The sequence below is a fragment of the Leptonychotes weddellii genome, chromosome 10 (assembly GCF_054177405.1).
Source record: "Leptonychotes weddellii isolate Sample4059 chromosome 10, ASM5417740v2, whole genome shotgun sequence".
NCBI lineage: Eukaryota > Metazoa > Chordata > Mammalia > Carnivora > Phocidae > Leptonychotes > Leptonychotes weddellii.
In genome coordinates, this window is record NC_138378.1 from 75,103,973 (window position 1) to 75,125,547 (window position 21,575).

Consider the following 21,575-nt stretch of genomic DNA (forward strand, 5'->3'; position numbering starts at 1 on the left):
AGAAACCCAGGAATATTTTAGTTGTCACTTATTCAAATGCTTTTTAATTTTTTTTTTTTTAAAGAAACAAAACATTAAGCCCACTGCTTTGGGCACTGACCAAGCTAACATCTGTTCTAGCAACCACGGTAATGGCAAAGGAATGCTAGTTATAATTGCTCATGGCACTGACGGACTCTTGTTTTAGGGAGATATAAATTAAATCACTGACCTCTGAATTTCCTAATGAATAGGGGAGAAGCTGGTTGCTTTGCAAAAGCAAAGGTGTTTATATACTCTTTTTTTTTTTTTTTAAAGATTTTATTTATTTATTTGAGACAGAGAGAATGAGAGAGAGAGCACATGAGAGGGGGGAGGGTCAGAGGGAGAAGCAGACTCCCTGCCGAGCAGGGAGACCGATGCGGGACTCGATCCAGGGACTCCAGGATCATGACCTGCGCCGAAGGCAGTCGCTTAACCAACTGAGCCACTCAGGCGCCCGGTGTTTATATACTCTTGTGGGACTTTGTCATTCTGCAGGAAGCAGAAAGAAGGGCTTGCTGGCTTTTGGGGAGTGCAAACAATATAAATCATGTCAGTCCCAAATAATGTCCTGATCAGAAGTCCCACAAATCATGTCCTGATCAGAAGCAGTCCTGGGACAGCTTGTGATTTGGTGCAATGTGTCCATAAATTGCCCCCCGGGGATAATATGGCCTGGGTTTGGCTGCTGTCTCCTGTAGTTCTGTAATAGTCTAGTCCATGGGTTTTGCCAATTTTGAACCATTTAAGGAGCTGGCAATTATTTCAGTGTTGGCAGAAAGGAGATCATTTGAGGCTCTCTCTTCTTTTTGGCCCTATTTCCCAAACTGTTAATCAATCCTTCCCTTGTGCCTCCTTTTCTACTTCTTCCCTCCTTCCTCCTCCTCCTTCTTCTTTCTCTCTGCCGCCCCCATCTTTCCCCCTCTCCCTCTCCACTCATACACACTTTTTGGACCCTATTTATTTATTTATTTATTTAAAGATTTTATTTATTTATTTAAAGATTTTATTTATTTATTTGACAGAGAGAGACACAGTGAGAGAGGGAACACAAGCAGGGGGAGTGGGAGAGGGAGAAGCAGGCTTCCCACTGAGCAAGAAGCCTGATGCGGGGCTCGATCCCAGGACCCTGGGATCATGACCTGAGCCGAAGGCAGATGCTTAACGACTGAGCCACCCAGGCGCCCCTGGAGCCTCTTTAAATTGTTCACTTCTTCCTACAATTGTGCCTCTCACACTAGATTCACTAATCCAGAACGCTCAACCCAAAAGACTCAAACATTCCGAATAGCTCCAACAACCCAGGAGTAGTAATGAATGGACATACTGGTCACTCACTAAAGATTGTGTACTTAGGACATACACTTACTCTCAAGTTCTTATTCAGAGACTAGAGATTCTTCTTTTATATACAAATTGTAGAAGCTTGGTTGTCTGGTATCTGATATCTTAAACTGTCAAATTAGAAAGGGGGCATCTAGAACAGAAGACACATGTATAATACCAAGAAGTGAGTGGCCAGAAAAAGCAGAACCATAAACTTCAGATAAACCACAGCTTTTGGAAGGGCCAACAGCCTTCAGAAATTTCATAGTGATCTGGCTCATGATTAGGTCATGGCTCATGATTTTAGCTCATGATAAGATGGTGGAGAGTAACGTGTAATATACAGTATTTTACATTCATTTTTGTACAAAGGCTTCCATAGGAAGAAAGACTAAGGTGTAGGTGAGGGATAAGCTCAATCGACATGTGTTTTCTTGGTTCTCTTGGTTAACGATCTCCCTCCAGCATAGTCCCAACCTGTGACAGCAGTAAGTGTGGTCTGTGCCCCATCTGGTGATAACACAGTTCTTCGGATACACGTCTATTTTTCATCTCCCCTGCCCCCAGCTAATAGTTTTCTTTGTTACTTCTCTATGTGTCTTGTTTTCTATTCTGTTCTTACTTTCATACTTTTGTCCTCTTTTTTTAGAGGGATTTACTCTGTTGTCCTCTAATGTTTTGAGTTCAATCTTGGCTAATTGACTTACAAATTCCTTCTTTTCTAATACAAACATTGAAGGCTACAGATTTCCCTCTGAGAACCCCTTTAGCTGCATTCACAAGTTTTGCTATGTGGCATCTTCATAATTGACTAATTTTAAGTATTTCCTAATTTCCATGAGTATTCCTAATTTCCATTATGACTTTGCTTTGATGTCTGTTTAGTAGGTTTAGATGTCTGTTTGGTATTTCCAAAAATGTGAGATTTTCCCAACTATGATAAGCCCTGCAGTAGCACCACTGGCTATATGATAAAGGTGGCTATAATGTGGTTGGTGATCAGCTCCTGAACCTCTTTCTATCCACCACTCTCCAAAGGAGAGAGGCTAGAGTTCTCTTTTTCCACAGTGGATGGGGTGGATGGTGGAAAGGAGGTGACTGATCAGTTTTGTTCAGCATATATTTCTTTTATTTTTGACACAGTACAGACTGATGGGAAATATTTCATTGAATTTAAGATGCATCCTTGTAGATAACTGATTATTTGATGAGCCATTAGGGAAAAATATGGCCAATTAAATGATGATATATTATTGATTATCTGAAAAGTCCCAATTTCAGAGATGTTAAAATGTGCAAAAAGTGTGTCTTAGAATTTATAAAATAATGGTATTTTTCCCATTAGTCTTATAATTGTGTAACCCCTATTTAATGCAACCAAAAAATTCTGGACCCTTCTTAGAACATTTTGCTGTAGCCTCATTGTGTGTCCACTAGATCATGCTTAATTGCATTATTCAAATCATTTGTATTTTATTAACTTTCCTTGGACTGCTTAATCTATTAATTACTGAAAGAATTGTATTTTAATCTCTTGTGGTGGTAGATCTATCAATTTCTCTTTGTAATTCTGTCAATATTTGTTTCATACATGCTGAGGATATGTCATTAAGTTCAGACTAGAATTATACCAAGTTAAGTGTTCCTTTTAACAGTATGTAATGGTCCTTTTTATACCAATAACTTTTTTTGTTTATCTAATATTAATATAGCTATACTAGCTTTTTGTTGTTATTTTTCTGATATAACTTTTCTCATGCTTTGATTTCCAACCTTATATTTTATTGAATGTATTTTTTATTGTAAACAGCATACAGTGTGATATTTTTTAAACACAATTTGTCTCTGTGTTTTTTAACTGCTGAGTTTGGTCCTTTATATTTATCTTGGTTTTGGATTATTTGGATTTAGCTTTTATTTCTAAAAATAAATATTGCGATCTTATATGTGTTTATCACAGAGTTTCTTGAGAGCATAGATACAGAAAATTTTTTTTTTCTTATTTATTCTCAAAACAAGGAAATTTCAAACTTAGGGCAAACATTCTTTAAAATACTTTGAAATAAAAATACTGAAAGTCAATTGCTCAAATATCCAAGAAAAACAAATCAGCTCCAATCCTCCAAAACATATTTGAAAAGATATGCATACAAGGGTTATCAAAATAGAGATGTTGGCAAACTATTTTTATTTCAGTTCACAAACAACATTTGATATCTGAATTCTGCATTCTGATATTCCTGTGGTCTTTTGCCCTTTCTAATGACAGTATGAGAAACCACAGGTCATCTTGTTAAAATAATAATAATAAAAAGTACTAGATATTGTGAAAAAGACCTTGAATTATGTATGGATTTCCTGCAACTAACTAATAAAGAGATGAGAATGATTTATGACTAGTATATCAATTGTTTGTAAACGAGAAGGTGTGTTTTGAGGTTATTTGAAACAAGCAGTTCTCAGAAGGAGCTCAGAAGGAGCACACTTTGGTCTGAAGTATAATCTCTTTTGTATTAGGTGGAGGTTGGCCAATTTGAATTGCACTAAGACAAACCATCTCCAGTGTCACCTGCAAAAGGATCTCATGTTTATTTTCAGAATATAAAAGTTAAACTCAGTTGTTATACTATATAGGACTGCTAATGTTTACCTTACTCCTTCACCAGCTTACTTTTAGTTTTAGAATTACAGACTCTCAGCGCTGGAAGGAGTCTGAAAGCTAAGTCCAACTGCCTGTCTGAGGCTTGAATGGCATTTACATAGTTCTGCCAACTTGTCAAGTTGCTGTGCTTGAATACAACCCGAACAGGGAACTCACTGCCCCTTGAAGCAGCCAATTACGTAGACCATTTTAAAAATTGAGCCACAAACTGGCTATCAGCCTATTCTACCCCTTGGATCTATACAATAAAAGCAGACACTCTTGTCTCATGATAGCCCTTCAAATACTAAAAACAGCCATCAAGTCTTCCTTTGTCTCAAGCCAAAGAGTCCCAATTCTGTAGAATATTCCATGTAACCTACCATATTTGGCAATACTTTTCAAATATTCAGTTTCTCTAGGCTCTCCCTTGAAGCGTCTTGGTATTTCATACAATACTTAAATGAGATTTTACCTCCACCAAGTTCAGAGGTTCTGTTGCTTCTTTAGTCATAGATACGATACTTTCGTTAATTCAGAAGCCAGAGCCTCTTTGGAAACCACATCACTGTGCTGATTCTTACAGAGCTTACAGCACAGGGTAAGGACTAACTCTGGATATCTACTGTGTACCAGGCCAGCTATTTAAGGACCAGGATTTCAGCCCCCACATCGATCTGATCCCAGAGCCCATGTTTATTCCCACTTTTCTTCTCCAACTAGTCTTTCCCCTGTGTTTTGTTAAACCACATCTTTCAAAGGATATATTACCTATAATTACAGCAATAATAAAGTAAAGGCCATCCTTTTTCAGGGCTGAGTACTAAATGCTAATGAGTCACTTGTAGCCCTGGGGCTGTGGGTTGGCCACTTTTGGTACAAAGTTCCCTTCAGATAGCATAATAGTAATGGAGCCTATTTCCTTTCCAAATGGACAAATTTATAAATCAATGGCATGCAACTTAATGTTATTTTGTTAATATACTTGGAATATGCAAATGATGGATTGATCTTCCTAAAATAATGCTTTGCACTTCTTTTGAATGACTTCCCATTGTCCAAGCTCCACCTCCTGTCTGTCATTTAAATCCTCTTCAAGGTCAGCCTCCTATTTCCCCTCTATCTAGTCTCCTCTTACTCTTCCAGGCTCTGTGAACAGATGGGGACTAAATGAACAAAGAGAGAGGTGGGTGTGGGAGTGAATTGGACAGGAAGTTGAATAATGTTAGGATGAAGAAAGCTATAGGGTAAAGTCAGAGTGTGGGTCCTGGCCCCACCCTCCTTGACTAGGTGTTTAGAAAGGACTTGTCTTCTCCAGGGGCCATGTCTTAGAATTGAGAAACAGTTCGGGGAGGGTCTTGTTGGGAAAAGGACACTCATGTGATAGAGGTTTTGGGCTGAGTAAATCATGAGCTGCCTACTTGTTCTCCCTGAATTTCTAGAATGATTTGTCCAGCTCTCTCTTGCAAGAAGGTGGAGAACACCTTTTTGGGTAACTGGGACATAGTCCACTAGGTCTAGTAAGTAGACACTCCTCAAAGTGTGTAGTGCTTGTGTCAAGTGACTTATCCGAAGGCCTGTGTGGAGGTTCATGAGTTTTTGGAGCGGATGGAGGAATTTCTGGGCGCCTGTATGATATTTGCCTTTTGTACCCCAAAGTGTAAAATATATACCTCTTGGAGTATATATTATGTCTTGCTGCCTATGTTGTGGGTTCTGGAGGGCATGCAGGTTCTTCTTTGGGTCCTTAATATTTTGCCTATAGTACTATTTTAATACACATTGATCTTGATATTTGGCCCCATTTTTCCACCAACAACTTCCTTCCTACACATCTTTCCTTACTGAAGGGACGCACATGCTTACAGGTGTTGGTATGAAGTATCTATCCCAAGGATAGCTACCTATTTTGATTTATGGACTGTTTTGCTCACCTTGGAAAAGAAATAGAAGAAAATAGTCTTCTCTGATTTCTACTTTTTTCTGAAGAGCATGCAATAATATTTTATTATGTTGGAAAGCGAGATTGCCACTCAGCACAGGCTACTGGACTCACTCCCTACCAAGCTGGTGAAATCCAAGCAATTTTGGCAAGGACAGCCATGCCAACTGTCTGCTTACCTACATAGTCCTATGACTTCAAAACCAGGCTGGATTTGCATCTTTCCAAGTTACTTCAAAGAAATTAGTAACAGGATTGAACTGATTTGCAAAGTGAACCTGGGAAGGTGCCGAGGACAGAGCTCTGAAGGCAGTTCTGGGACGTGGTCCTTACCCCCTCTTTGTAGCCTCTCCTGGGTAAAGCCACCACAGCCTCCATCTGTGAGGGCCAGCACACCCCCTTTGGAGCCAGCCCTGACAGAATGGGTGAGCTGCCACAGCCTAAGTTTCTGGTATTTCAGTGTGAGCTCACGCCATGCCAATGCTCCCCAAGTCACGACTTTTTTACAGTTACTTAGATTCTTTTTTTTTTTCCCTGAAGATAAGAGGCATTTATTTCTTGAACGAGGAAAGATTGGAAGTTAACATGAAAACTGCATCATGTATGACGTTTACATTAAATATTAAAGAAACTCCAAACTGTGGCAGATAGGGAAGGCCTTTCCAACTGGTCCCTGTTGTTTTGTCTCGGACCTGTTCTCCTGATACTCCATCCCAACCAATCACAGCCACAGTGGTCCAAAACATGCCTTTACCCAGGCCATACCTTTACCAATTGCCTACTCTTTCTTTCTGAGTTCACGTACCGTCTCTTCTGTTCTCAGATTCCCCAGACACTCTACTTCATGCTCTCACAAGGCATTGCTCAATTCTCTAGTTAAGAACTTATCACATTGGGCGCCTGGGTGGCTCAGTCGGTTAAGCGTCTGCCTTCGGCTCAGGTCATGATCCCAGGGTCCTGGGATCGAGCCCCGCATCGGGCTCCCTGCTCCGCAGGAAGCTTGCTTCTCCCTCTCCCACTCCCCCTGCTTGTGTTCCCTCTCTCGCTGTGTCTCTCTGTCAAATAAATAAACAAAATCTTTAAAAAAAAAAAAAAGAACTTATCACGTTAAATTGCAATTCCTTCCAGACTTGTCTGTTCCCCAAGTCTTACATCTTTGTGTTCTTTGGGCTTACCAAATATAGTTACCTAGATTCTCTATCAGTTGCTATGGTTTCTGCCTCAATCCCAGCCTTGTGCTGTAGACCCTCCATGGACCGGCAGCCTCCTCTGAATCTCGATCCAGTTGAATGGGCTATTTCTAGATCCCTTCTCCTGGTCTGCACCCTTGGCAAGAGTCTTCTCCTAGTGGAGCTGGTGCTGTTCTGAGGAGGTCTTTGACTACTGCCCTGTCTGGGTAACAACTATGGTTGTAGTTTCTCAGCTGGCAGATTTGTCCCTCTTAAATCATGCCCAAGCTCGCCATGCTCCTTGGATGTGTACATTGGGTTGCTGGCCATCCTCTTTGGAGGACTATCTCCCAACCAGCTCAGTGGCCCCCGTTCTAATCCTGCTGTATTCTGACTCTCTTTCTCTCCTACCAGCAGAGGCCATCATGATCTCAGTATGACCCAACTGAGTTCATTCATTCATTCACTCATTCAGTTACCAACTCTCTGCTGAATACTACGTGCAGGCATTGTGCCAGGTGCTGGATTGCAATGGTGAACAAGACACAATCTTTGTTCTTTCCTCAAGAAGCACATGCGCTACACTGTGCATGGGAGGCAATTTTTCTTTTCAATATCTGTGTTGTTGTTTTTTACTCCAACTCTCCAATTGTGCCCGACATATAACCTATCTCTGTATGGTAGCTGGAGGCCCACTCTTTTGTGAGACATTGGGAGCCATAAAATGTTAAAAACAATACTGATGCTCACTGGGCCCTCTCTTCCTGAAACAAGGAGCGACAATTCCGTGGCTCACTAAGCCTTACTGTGAGAGGTGGAAGCAAAGGGAATACTTGGAACGTGGAAAAGGGGCGTTTGGAGAGAAAGTTTTATAGTCTTCGCTTGGCAACACAAAAGGGAGAAGATCCCTAGACTGGTCACATTGGGCTAAAATTATTTTCAGCAAATTCTTATTTTTGTACCAGAAAATACTGTCCAAAAGAAGGAACATAAAAGAGAGGGTCTGATTTTAAAATCTTGGGATTCTTAAATGAATGAGGTTGGGAGTGAATCAAAAGAATAAATCATCTTTTAAAAATAAATTTTAATGATTTTTTTGTAAATTTTGGAGGACAGTTTGTATCAGGTAAGCATAATAATAAGAGTCTTATGTGTTTAAGATTTACCTGGCAAGCTTATTAGAATGCAGACTCCTGGGCTCCCTCCAAGAAATTCTGATTCTTCAGAGTTTCTCAAACTGGTATGACTGACATTTTGGACTAGACAATTCTTTGTCATGGGTGGCGGCACGCCTGTGCATTGTTGGTGTTTCTTTCTCTCCCTTTCAAACAAGTATCAGTAGAAAAATACCACTAGTTTCAGAAAAGAACAGTCTGAATTCATGAAAATCTGAAGGATGAAATGGTTAAAAAAAGTCCTTGGGAAATAACACCACGTTCATCCCCATAACACCAGGTTCAATCCCCATACTCCCAAACCATGGCGAGTTGTAGCTACTTCAGGGGACGCTGGAAGATCCAGTCTGTTGTGAACTCCCTTCCTGAAGTTGCATTTCTCTTCTGCACGGAATGGTACCTCCTCTGATCAAATGCCTCCAGACAGTCTCGGCATGATAGACCATTTTAATAATAATAATAGGAATGTTTATGTGGTAACAATGCAAAAACTTTAGTAAATACTTGTTTTAATTCATTCTTTGAAATAGGCTAAGTATTCCCCTAATGTTCCTGTTTCCTTGGTTCATTTACTGAGAAATTCCTTTTTTCAAAAATAGTGAAGAAACTGCAGCCTTATCCTATTTGACTTTCTACCAGATCTAATTTACTGGTGTTTCCCCTCGTTATCCTGCAGGCAACATCTTCACAATTTTCCCCAGCCTCTTCCTAGAATACAAGCTTATCATGGACTCAAAAGGAATCATAACTCTTAATCAGGGAAACATTGCCTGTTTATATTCTACAGGGCATGAGCAGCAAATTTTTTTTTTTTTTTAAAGATTTTATTTATTTGTTAGAGAGAGAACACAAGCAGGGGGGAGCGTCAGAGGGAGGGAGAAGCAGGCTCTCCACTGAGCAGGGAGCCCCACGCGGGGCTCGATCCCAGGACCCTGGGATCATGACCTGAGCCGAAGGCAGACGTTTAACCGAGTGAGCCACCCAGGCGTCCCGAGCAGCAAATCTTTTCATGAGACAGGCCATTGGACTTCTATTGGCAAGGAAAGAGAATGTCAATAAACTGGTAAGCAGCTGTCATTCTTGGACAGCCCACCAGGTACCCTAATATACTTTGCCTTTAATCTTTGCAACAACCATGCAAGACAGGCCCAGAGACGGGCTCAGGTAAATGTGCCAACGAACACCCTACAAAGTGGAGGGGTTAAGATCTGAAATTAGGACTTCGACTTCATGTTCTGTATTCTTAATTCCTCCGTTGTGCTACAATTATAAAGCCGTTGTTCCAGTTTTGATGCCTCAGGGCTGAGTTTGTTGCATTTTAATTTTTATTCAAAAAGAATTTCTTCGAACAGTGACTTGACATGGGTCCTCTCCAATTTGCTCAACCTTGCTGCCACTTGTAGCCCGGCTGCTTTTTATATAAAGCAGTAGGGGGAAAGACAGGTTCTCCACGGATTCAGTGTTGAGTTTAGAACCTTATGTCAAACTTCAGGTCTCTTTCCTTTTTTCAAAGATGGTGATTCTCTAATACACTGGAAACCAATATCAATCAAATCCTGATCATAATTAATAGGAAAGGGTATCAGCTGGGCCTCATTGTTACATACAGGCTGATCGAGGGCAACTACTCCTCAGAGAGTAGTTGCCAACCTGAGAAATGGCCCCAAATTAAGAAGGTACCAGAAACTGAAACAAAATGAGAGGAAAAGAAAAAAAAAAGTTATGGTTCCCGGGAGGGACAATGAATTAACTGTGCTCTCAGGCATATCTAGTCCTTCCTTGGGTTGGTTCTCTTTAGCCGACAGCCTCTTCCTGCCTCTTCACCTGAAATTATCATTTTTCAAATCACCATTTGGGTTGTCTCCTCCGTGAAGCCCTCGTGTCTCTTCCTGAATTCGCTCCTTCCTCCCCATTCTGAAATCCTACAGCATTTACACCTGGCTCCCACCATCTCGTTCTTTATTTACACAGTCCTTTATATGTTTGTTAAGCTCTTTCTCCAAGTGGATTTTACGCTCCTTACGGGTAACAACTTCGTAAAATGTAAATGGAACAGTGATGACACAGTAGGACTTCAAGAAATACTTGCTGAGGGATTCTCTGATTTTTATACACTTTGGTTGGGAAATTATAAAATTTGAAGGGATTTATGTAAAAGAAGACCATCTTTCATGAAAAATTCTTTAAGGTGCTAACATCTGCTTGCTTTGCTTTCAAAAAGACAAGCTTCTTTTAAGTATTTCCCCTAGGGCAGCACCATAGTCGTGATGTTCCCCGCTGTGGCTAGAGGCTGGGGAAGTAGAGGGACGCAGACCAGTTGAGACTCTAAAGATGGGATGTATTTACATATGCTGGTGAAGGGACTTTGGATGTTTGACCATTTTCTAGAGTCCGGGAGTCCTGGAGCTCCACAAAGTTTACCATTTGTATAGGAATCTTTTAGCTCTTGGATGGAAAAAACTCTTTCCTGTAAAACTTCATGGAATTTCTGCTCCTGGCAGGGACAATAGTTATTCATTGTGGATCTTGAAAACTATGGCATGATTGTCCAAATGGGCACCAAATAAAGCGAGGAAAGAAAAGTCTCAACTACATATTTTAAAATTATTTTTGGTTCCAGGTGATGGACGGGGCAGGCTGTGACTGGCATCGACAAGACTAAACCCTTTACTCAGACCCAGGGGATCACTTCTGATCTAAAAACCTTGTCCTCCAAACCAACTGCCGAAGAAACAAACGCAAGTCCAAGACCTTACTTCATATCCTGAATGGCCACACATTCCACCTGTGATGGCTTCAGTCTTTTAAATTTGAGCTTCTGTGGAGGGTCCTATTGGGGATTGGGATTTTCTGTTTGACTATAGACCCATTTTTTTCCCCTAGATGATTTTGACCATCTCGTCTGCCTCCTTTCAATCACCTGTGCTTGGCTGAGTGACAGACATGGACCCCTAAGGATCCATCTTATCTCAGGAGACTCCTTTTATTGTAACAGGCCTCTGAAGTGGGAACCAACTCTCTGGAAACAATTTCCAGTTAGTTCAATAATTTTGACTAAGCTTCTACTATGATAGCAGCTAACATTTATTAAGCACTTACTCCCTACCAGACCTTCTACCAAGCACTTACCATCTATCATTCCATTTGATATTCACAATGCAGCAAAGAGAGATAAAGTATTATTATTCTAATTTTACAGATTAGGAAATTGATGCACAAAGGGGCTAAACACATTGGTCGAGGCCACACAACTAGTTGACCACAAAACTGACCTCCTGGTTTCCCCCCTCCACCCCAAATCTTCTCCTTCAGTCTTCCCCCTGTCCATTGAGGGCAACTCCATTCTTTCAGGTACTTAGGCTGAAGCCCATGGGACTATGCTGGACGCCTCTCTTCTCAAGCCCTACATCCAATGCTTCAGGAAATCCATCAGCGTTGCCTTCATGGTATATCCAACTCTGACTGCTTTTCTCATCTCCATCGCTCCCTGCTGAGTCAAGCCAGCATCATCTTTTGCCTGAAATATTGCCATAACCCTCCTAACCAGTCACAGTCCTTCCATCCCTGTCTTCCCACGGGCTGTTCCAGCAGCCAGAGTGATCTTTCAAATCCAAGTCAGCTCATGTTGCTCCTCTGTGCAAAAGCCAAAGTTCTCACAAGACCCTCCACTCTCCATCCCCATGACCTCACCATCTCCCGCTCGCCTCCCTGGATCTCTTCCATCGACAGACCACCAGCTTTCCTGCTCTTCTGGACCACACTGAGTGTTTCTGGTTTTGAGGTCTAAGCCCTGGGGCCCTCTGGTTGGTATGTTCTTCCCCCAGTAGCCTCACAGTCAGCTTCAAAAATGTCTCCTCAAACGCTACCTTCTCAACGCATCTCTGTTTATATTACCCTCACTCAAGTAGTACCAAGTCGTCTTACTTGGCTCTATTTTTTCTGTAGCATATATTACCTTTTGACATAGTGTGTAACTCATTTGTTATGTTTCTTGTTTCTTGTCTGCTTTCTCTCCCTCTGCCCTTCCCCACTAGACAGAGAGCTTTGTCTGTAGTGTTCTCTGATGTATTCCAGGGACCCAGGACAGTGCCTGGCACATTATACATGATCAATGGATATTTGCTGAATAAATGAATGAATGGTCCTAGATCTCAAATCTTAGGGTGTTCGTAATTTTGTTGTAGACATGTGGCATTCTCAAGTGAAAAGGGCAATAACACAGAAGATGTAATGAGGTGGTGTTTGTCAAGGGTCAAGTGAGCAGAAAACTTAGTGACGGGCACTCAGGTAAGGGAGATATAAGAATGAGTTGGAAAGATAGAGGGGGCTTAGCTCTGAACTCTTTTCATTCCGCAGTACAATAGTAAGGACATCCTTTTTTCTTAGCTTATGGGCCCAGGACTTAAGCCATAGTCCTAGTCTTGTAGCTGCCATACCACAAGTTTGCAAAACTTCCTGAGACGTTTCTCTTCCTCCTCCCCATGCCCTTGTGGCCTCAAGGGCATGGCTGTTTCTCTGTGGTACGGTCAGACATAATGAGAAATACAGGCCCAAACTGCTGGATCACTCAAAAGCAGGGAGGAATCTGGAATGGAATTGTTAGGTTTGGGGTATTTTAATCATTTCCTGCAGGTTGGCAAGTTTCAGAAGGGTCAATTTCTAAAAGAATCAGGCGGGGTCCACTTAAAGAAATTTCACCGTTTCTCCAAAAGGTTTTCATATTTGGTCTCCGGATTTGATGTTCCACTGAGGGGTGCCTGAGACATGGACCTTTTTCAGTGGTGACACTTCTCTGTGACAACCCTACTTCCTTACTTTGGTCAAGTAAAACTTTTCTGTCGTCTATACTCATTGCACTGGCTTACCCTGCTTTCAAGAAAACTGATTTGCTCCTACCACAGGATGGAAATATGTGTGTGTGTGTGGGGGGGGGCACAGGGGGCAAGTTAAGAGGGAAAATTGTCCAACGTGAGGCCGGACCTCCTGCTTATTTATGAGATGACTCATTTTTTTTTAAATTTTATTATGTTATGTTAATCACCATACATCACAACATTAGTTTTTGATGTAGTGTTCCATGATTCATTGTTTGTGCATAACACCCAGTGCTCCATGCAGAACATGCCCTCTTTAATACCCATCACCAGGCTAACCCATCCTCCCACCCCCCCTCCCCTCTAGAACCCTCAGTTTGTTTCTCAGAGTCCATAGTCTCTCATGGTTCGTCTCCCCCTCCAATTCCCCCCCTTCATTTTTCCCTTCCTACTATCTTCTTTTTTTTAACATATAATGTATTATTTGTTTCAGAGGTACAGGTCTGTGATTCATCAGTCTTAAACAATCCACACGCTCACCATAGCACACACCCTCCCCAATGTCTATCACCCAGCCATCCCATCCCTCCCATCCCCCATTTTGATCTTGTCTGACTTCAGGGCATGCCTGCTATCTCTTGTCCATCTGAGACGGTGTTAGGGAGACAAGCCCCCATTACCGAAGGGTTCTAATGACATGTCCTCCAAAGCCCAGGCAGGACGTGACCATAGTATCTGCCCAAGCTGACCATTAGGTCAAACACATTAGCCTTTAGAATGATCCAATGGAAAAAAGTGCATCTGGTTAGAACTCCTGACTATTCAGACAAAGGTTAATTTGGAACTGCTCATGTTAGGGGCTGAATCTGCAGAAGAGCCCCTAAGCCCTGGCAGCCCTCTGATGGGCTAGGCTCTGAGATCCTGCCAGCAGGAGAGAGTAGCTACACTGGCCGAAGGCCCGCCACCTGAGAACCTCCCCAGGAGGCCTTGGAACCACCACTCCCAGCTTTGCTTCAGTTGGTCTGGCACGAGGCCTGGGCATCGTCATTTTTTTAAAAAGTTGTCCAGGTGATTTTATGTGTAACCAGAAATAAAAACCACCTGCCATTAAGGACCCAGAGAGGTGGTGTCTGAGTTGCTGGTGGAAGACAATCCACTCCTGCCTTACAATCCCTGTGGCATAGCACCCCTCGCCCCCACCCTGCTTCACCAATTTTCCCTTTTCTCCTAGATTATTTCCACAATCACATAAACAAGCTGCAATTTCTCCCATTCTAAATGAGACTCTCCTTATATTCCACATCGCCCTTTAGTTACTGCCCTATTGCCTGCTTCTGTTTAGGGAAAAGCTCCCTAAGTTGTGCTTTCTGGGTGTGCCGTCCAATTTCTTTCTGCACTCTTCCTCCTAGACCCAATCCGTCCGGATATCCCCCCCACTACTGCACAGACTCTGGCCCTGTCTTACCATCTGGACACGCCGGTGCGTCCAGGTCTCACCCTTGGTCACAGAAGTGGACCAGTTGGAGAAACCCAGCACAGGCCTTCCTGATACCCTCTGGGGGTCCTGCATGCCCCCAATCCAGCCTGCAGCTGGCCCTGCGGGGCTGGGATCAAAGCTCAGTGAACAGAATGCAGAACCGGAAACTCCCAGGCAAATGAGAATGACAAATAGAGCCTTCAGGAAAGGGAAGGCGATGACTTACACAGCGTGTGGTGGTGATGATGACAGAACTGGAGATGAAAGAGAGACCATCGTTCATGCTGACCTGAAGCGCGGCTTTCCTGCAATGACAAGGAAAGCAGAGACGCTCAGCATGGTGCGCAAGGAGCAAGGGGCCATAAGCCGGATGCTTAAGTCCCCTGCAGGCTCTGCTCCTAACTGTCCCGGGGACTGTGGTCTCTTCCCCTGGGGGCCTGAGGGGGTCTCTCTTGTAAAATGTGGAGGATGGCTTCTAGGGCCCACCCGCACGCTCTAAAATTCTAGAGAGATGTCGGGATACCCTTGGCTGGTGTGTCAAGGTATTGCGTTCAGCCCGTCTTACGTGGTAGCGAATTGCATTGAACCAGCAAAGCCTGCTACCATTTAATTTACCGGTCACATTGTTGTAGGAAGAAGTTCTCCCAAAACGTGGCTTGAGTCTGTGGGCATAAACTTGTCAAACTGTAAACCTAATGTTCTGTTGTGGTTACCGGGGCTCTCTGTGACTGATTCTGATGAGGGGGTTTGCTACCATCCCGACAAGCTCACGGAGGTACAGCAGTGGATGACTGACCTTCTACCCTCCTTCCATCTCTGTGAGACTCACTGAAACCTGAGCTTCTGCTTTGCTTGTCTTTGGCAGTATGGACACAGGGTTAGTTTGTGGAATCAGTGGACTTGAAGGTCAGTGTTAGGCAACCAGACTTGGAGGCTTTACAGTTAGAACAAATGATTGAAAGCAGAAGTTAGATGGACATGTTTAGTATTTTTTCCTCAAAGCCACCATTCTCTCTTCAGCCTGTTACAACCATGTTTACGGAGAAGGGAGTTTGTGTTCTCTGACGAACACCCAGCAGATATCCGATGCCCTGCAGGGGCACAGAGGAAGGAGCACTGAGCTTGGCCCAGAAGTCTGAATCTGGGGTCTTGAACCCACTCTTCTTAACCCCTCTGAACTTCCTTTCTGTGTTTCCTTATGGTCTAAGGAGGAGATAATCATTCAGCAGAGCAATTACGACAGGGCGAGATAATGTGTGTTGGGAGGGTTTTGGGAAGTGTCAGCACTAGAAAGGTAGCTGTGATTAAGTGAGACATACCTTTGTTGGAAACTAGACCCTTCCACTACGGCAGTGTGACCTTGGGCAAGCTATTTAAATTCTCTCAGCCATAGATTCCACATCTGTAAAACTGGGATGACGTGAGCATCTGGCTCTTTGGGAGCTTGGGAGGATAAAGGGAGGTACTCTTTATAAGACATCTGTCCTGGTGCCTTGCTCACCCGAAGCACTGGCACCATCATCATTACCTGGAGAGGTCTAGACAAGGCTGCATGACAACAACGAAGAAAGACTCTTTCTTCTCCCTTTGTCCCCTCTACCTCCTCTCTCCTCCCTGGCTGTGAGGTTCAGTTACTGGTGGAAACTTACATGCCAACTTCTTTTAAGATAGGTGCTGGACACAGCAAGTAAGTGTCTTCCACAGTGAAGGGCTTCTCATCTGTAAAAAGAAAGTCACAGGATTAAGAAGAGTGAAGCAACTTTACAATTTCATGTTCAGTGACTCCTACAGACCATCCACCAAATCCTGGGAGACATGAGAAAAACAGTAACTCTGAAATAGACACTGGTCTTGAGCCATAAAATCCACTCGAGTGAATGAACTTTAAGGTTCTCTTGCTAGAATACTAGTCCTTGACCTCATACATCCAACTGAGTCAATCAGTGAACAAATAGAGACTGAGCCCTTACCATTCACTAGGCATAACTGAGGGGAATCCAGAAGATATCAGACTGGTCCCCAGGGAACTTCAGGTCTGAGTCTAGTTTGAGAGAGAAGCCACATTCATGGAGAAAGTTTGTTGACACAGCATTATTTATAATAGCCAAGACATGGAGTGAGCAACCTAAGCGGATGAGTGGATAAAAAAATGTGGCATATGTATATATATATATACAACATAGATTATTCAGTCATAAGTTAGTAAGTCTTGCCATTTGTGACAACATGGATGGACCTAGAGGACACTGTGCTAAGTGAAATAAGTCAGACAGAGAAAGATAAATATCTTATGATCTCATTTATATGTGGAATCTAAAAAAGAAAAAAATGAACTCATAGATAACAGAGAACAGATTGGTGGTTGCCAGGGGGTGGGGGATGGGTGAAATGGGTGAAGGTGGTCAAAAGGTACAAACTTCCAGTTATCAAGTAAGTCATGAGGATGTCATGTACAGCGTGGTGACTATAGGTCATAATACTGTATTGCATGTTTGAAAGTTGCTAAGAGAGTAAATCTTAAAAGTTCTCATCACAAGAAAAGAATTTGTAATTATGTATGGTGATGGATGTTAACTAGATTTATTGTGGTGATCATTTCGTCTTCTATACAAATATTGAATCACTAGGCTGTACATCTGAAACTAATATAATGCTTTTTGTCAATTATATCCCAATTTTTTAAAGAAGAAAAAGCTTTCTGACACATACAAGAAGTAGCTAAGCCAAAATATTATTTAGCTTCAGAAGACAGAGAGCTCTCTTCAGGTGGGTGACGTGGTAAGGTGACAGGGAACACAAAACTTGAGATGCGCTTTGGCAAAGAGATTGGGAAGAGGCATTCCTGGTGGGAGGAATGGCATGAGCAAAGGCAGAGCAAACAAAAGATATATTCTAGGGTTGGAGGTAAGTAGGATTTGAAAAGATCAGTATAGGAAGAAATTTGGTCTAAATTCTTTGCGTGAGAACGTAGGAATTTGGACACAGGCCTATTAGCTGTGAAAAGAACTTTAGAGGTTTTTGGAAAAAAAAACTTGAAGGGATGATTTTGGGAGTTTCAGCAGATATAGCTGTGAAAAATGGAGGAGAATGGGGGGACTCTGGAGGTGGGAAGTTCTTGCTCTTACTCTATGGGTGAAAAAAAGAAAGCTTTCATCTCAAGCTCCTTAAAAACTTCATTGTGTCCCAGGTTCTGGGGCTGAGAAGTTACTAACTATAGTCAGTATATAGTATTCATGCCTTCATGATGCAACATTTAAGGGTGCGTGCTCTGTACCAAACATTGTGGTAGGACCTGCGGGGGATATGACGATGAATGATATGAGTCCCTTTAACCAAGCTGTGAATAAAATACCTGCCCTAGAAGAAAGGAATACGTGTATAATTGAAGGATGGTATTGTGCTATCAGCATTTGTTACAAAACGGATGTCTCTAATGACATTGGACTGTGGCTGACACTAAACACTTGCTTGAGTGGGGACTAGGAAGGCTGGCGCCCTCTGCCTGGATTGAAGCAGCAGAGCCACCTGGGGTGAGGGTTAGAGGACATGTCTGAGTGCTAAGCATGGTGTCTCCATGGAAGGAGGAAGAAGAGAATGGTCCATTACAGTCTTCTCTGATGTCTAGGGAGATCTGCAAGTGGTGGACAGTTAGGGAGGTTATTCCAAGTCATTCACTGATCATTCATTCATTCAACAAATATTTATTAAAGGCCTTCTATGAACTGGAGACACAGGCTTGGAGAACAGAAACATGGTTTCTGATTTCATGGGTTTTGTAGGAGCCGCAGGGGAGACAGTTATTAAGCACTTTCATTTTTATTAAAAAATATATTCTTTCGAATGTCTTCTATGTGTCAGGCATTGTGCTAGGCCTTGCAATGAACAAAACAGATGAAAGCACCTTGCTCAAGGAGCTGACATGCTGGAGATGACACAAGTTACTATTTAACTATAATTGTGGTGAGCGCAAAGAAAGAGAAGGAAGGTCAGGAAATGCTTCCCTGAGGAAAGGCGATATAAGCTGAGACCTGTGGTCAGGCGGAGAGGACACGGAGTGGGACAGGCGGCCCTGCAAAGATCCTGGGGCAGGAAGGAGCCCAGAGCCTTTGAGAGCTAAAGGAAGGTCAATAAGGCTGGTGAATTTGAGTGAGACAGTGGCTCAAAATGAGGCTAGAAAAGGCAGCAGGACCAGATGACCAAGGCCTTGTAGGCCATGGTGGGGCTTTGGGGATTTTTCCTAAAAACAACAAGTATTGGAGGTCCCTCCTCATACGTAGAATTAACCTTCACAGATCACGGAACATTGCTGGAACAGTGGAAGTGTGTTGAATGAAACTAGGAAGCTTATGATGACGCTGGCAGATCACACAATGCCTGAACTGAGCATTTTTATTTTCAAGATACTTCCCAGCCTCTGGTGATGATCATGCCAGCAAGATGAATGCAGGCCATGCTGTGGGTCGGCGCTCTCCATGCGCCTTGCATAAGCCACATCACCGAATTTAACCTGCTAGCAATGCTACCAGGGAGGGATATTATTCCCTTCATTTGAAAGGTGAGGCACAGACAGAGAGGTGAAGAAACTTGCCCCATGTTACACAGGGGAGCTTGGATCCACACCCAGGCAGTCTGGCTGTTGCCATGCTTTACCTCCTTCTACAATGACCCTGTGAACCGAGGCAAGGCAAGGACATTGGGCTCATTTTCCAGACACAAAATGGAGGCTCAGAGAGGCGACAACGACCCATGGTTGCACAGCAAGTGAGAGGCAAAGCCAGGACTGGAACTGAATTCTCCATTTTTCCTCCCTTGCCAAGAGCCTCTCCATTCCAGGACAGGTTTGTGTTAGAGAATAAACTGAATGCGGGATAGGCATGGCTGACTAGAAACTGTATTTATTTTTTCTTGGCCATGGCTTATCCTGCAGCACATGCGCTAGCAATACTGGGAGTGCAGATGCCTGCCCACGGAGCCAGCCCACGGAGCCACGGGGCAGCCACAGAGTGGCCACAGGAGGCCCCGGGACTCTTGGCTGCACTCTGTGGGAAGTGCTGGCCACGTAGAGGTGGGCACCCAGGTCAGAGACGGTGCACTGCGGTGACACAGGAGACTCAGGGCCCGGCGTGCCCAGGCGGCTGTTAGTGCCCACGCACCTTCCAGGGCCTTCTCTGCAAAGCTCTTCCCCGCCCTCCATTCCAACTGGAAAGGAGTGAGAGGACAAGACTGGCCTGGGTCACTCAGACATTTCTCTTTGCCTTGCCTTCATTTTCCTTTCCTGCCTGAGAGACCAAATGTTTCTGGAGCGAAGCAGAGGAAAACCTCACCGGGAGGACTGAGGACGCTTTACGGGGGCTGTAACTCAGGTCTGACTCCGCCTTCCATCGGTTTATCAGCCTCTGGGGCTGTGGGCCCGCTCTGGGGAGCTGGCATTTTCTGCTCTGAGAGGGAGTGTTTGGTTTGGAGCCTGTTTTCACTTTACCACAAAAATGAGTGACTTTTTTTTTCTTTCTCTCTCTAAACAAAGGAGGGCCATTTGGTTTCCATAACTCAGATCATCTGACTCCTTCCTGGAATGTCCTCTTGGGAAGCAGGGCAAAAGCCTGCCCCCTCGGCTGAGCCACGTTTGGCTCAGGGGCCATGCCAACCTTGCTGCTGCCTCCGCCAAAGCCAGTGGTGCTGGGATGTTGGTGGGACCGTAATCCACGCCGAGCACGACCGAGTCCCAGTTCCTCTGTCCACTGGGCAGCGATTTCACTGCTGGTTAGCCCTGAGTGGGCAGCGGGGTGGAGACCAGGAGCTAGGAGACCAGCACTTGGCTCTTGGGCAACAGGGGGAGAAGACTGGGGGGGCAAGAGTTTGAGACCAGAAGTTAAGGGAATTTTTAGATGATCTGTAAATATAAATTTCCTTGCCTTTTACCAAAGATATTTCAGAATTCGGTACATAGGTTAATCTAGAACATTTGTCTACAAGACAAAAGTCTGATAATAAGTCATGATATTTATAAGTCTGATAATTGAACAGAAGCTTGATTTAAACCAGGATTTGGGGCTCAATGAGTGTCGTTACACCAAATTGCCAAACACCCTAGGCTTGAGAACTGGGCATTCCTGAGGATGAGAACAGAGGGCACAGAGTGGGGCAGAGTACCCACACATACATCCATATCCACGTATCATCTAAATCTCTATGTTTGTACTAATTTTGTCTAACACTATATACCCATGGTCTTGTTTGACATTACTATTATTTATCATTTACAATTTGGGAAACTGGGGCTCAGAGAGGTTCGTTAATTGAATTAGTGTTGCACCACTTGTAAATGTCAGAGCTGAAATTCAAACCCAGGTTTTGTTGCAATGATTTGCCCAAGGTCAACGCAGCTAGCTTTTTCACAGATGTAATTTAAACTATTAAACTAGTTAGCCATTTCACATTGTCATTATCTCACAGCTGATCTTGTGATACAGCCTGGCCTACACCAGGAGCCAAGTCTTTTTATACCTGGCCGCTTTGGGAGCAAACGGTTAAGATGCTCCGTGGGCAGGGTTGGAGAACACTGTCTCCTATGGGAGGGGATCAGGATTGAAAATCTCTGTGGTGAGGTTCAGGCACCTTTTGAGAGACAGTGATCTACTATAATGAACCCATGTTCCAGAACCATACACTCAAGTACATACATTCCCAGGTTTTGACCTTGGATCAATGTAATTTTTTTGAGACTACTGAAGAAATTCCCAGAATTCTTCCCTGCAGTTGGTGACTATCTAATGGATTTGGGATAAAACCAGGATTAAAATTCATTAGTTAAGGGGCGCCTGGGTGGCTCAGTTGTTAAGCGTCTGCCTTCGGCTCAGGTCATGATCCCAGGGTCCTGGGTTCGAGCCCCACATCGGGCTCCCTGCTCAGTGGGAAGCCTGCTTCTCCCTCTCCCACTCCCCCTGCTTGTGTTCCCTCTCTCGCTGTGCCTCTCTCTGTCAAAAAATTAAATAAAAATCTTTAAAAAAAAA

The 21,575-nt window shown here is 43.4% G+C and overlaps 1 protein-coding gene across 1 annotated transcript in view; it reads right to left on the reverse strand.

The window, feature by feature from the left end:
* ANTXR1 (ANTXR cell adhesion molecule 1) overlaps positions 1-21,575 on the reverse strand; it is a 185,634-nt gene that overhangs the window by 99,709 nt on the left and 64,350 nt on the right. The window contains exons 11-12 of the mRNA XM_081797283.1: positions 16,215-16,284; positions 14,792-14,870 (exon numbers count right to left, since the gene is read on the reverse strand). Coding sequence (XP_081653409.1) covers positions 14,792-14,870; positions 16,215-16,284 — 149 coding nt within the window. The remainder of the gene's footprint in view (positions 1-14,791; positions 14,871-16,214; positions 16,285-21,575) is intronic.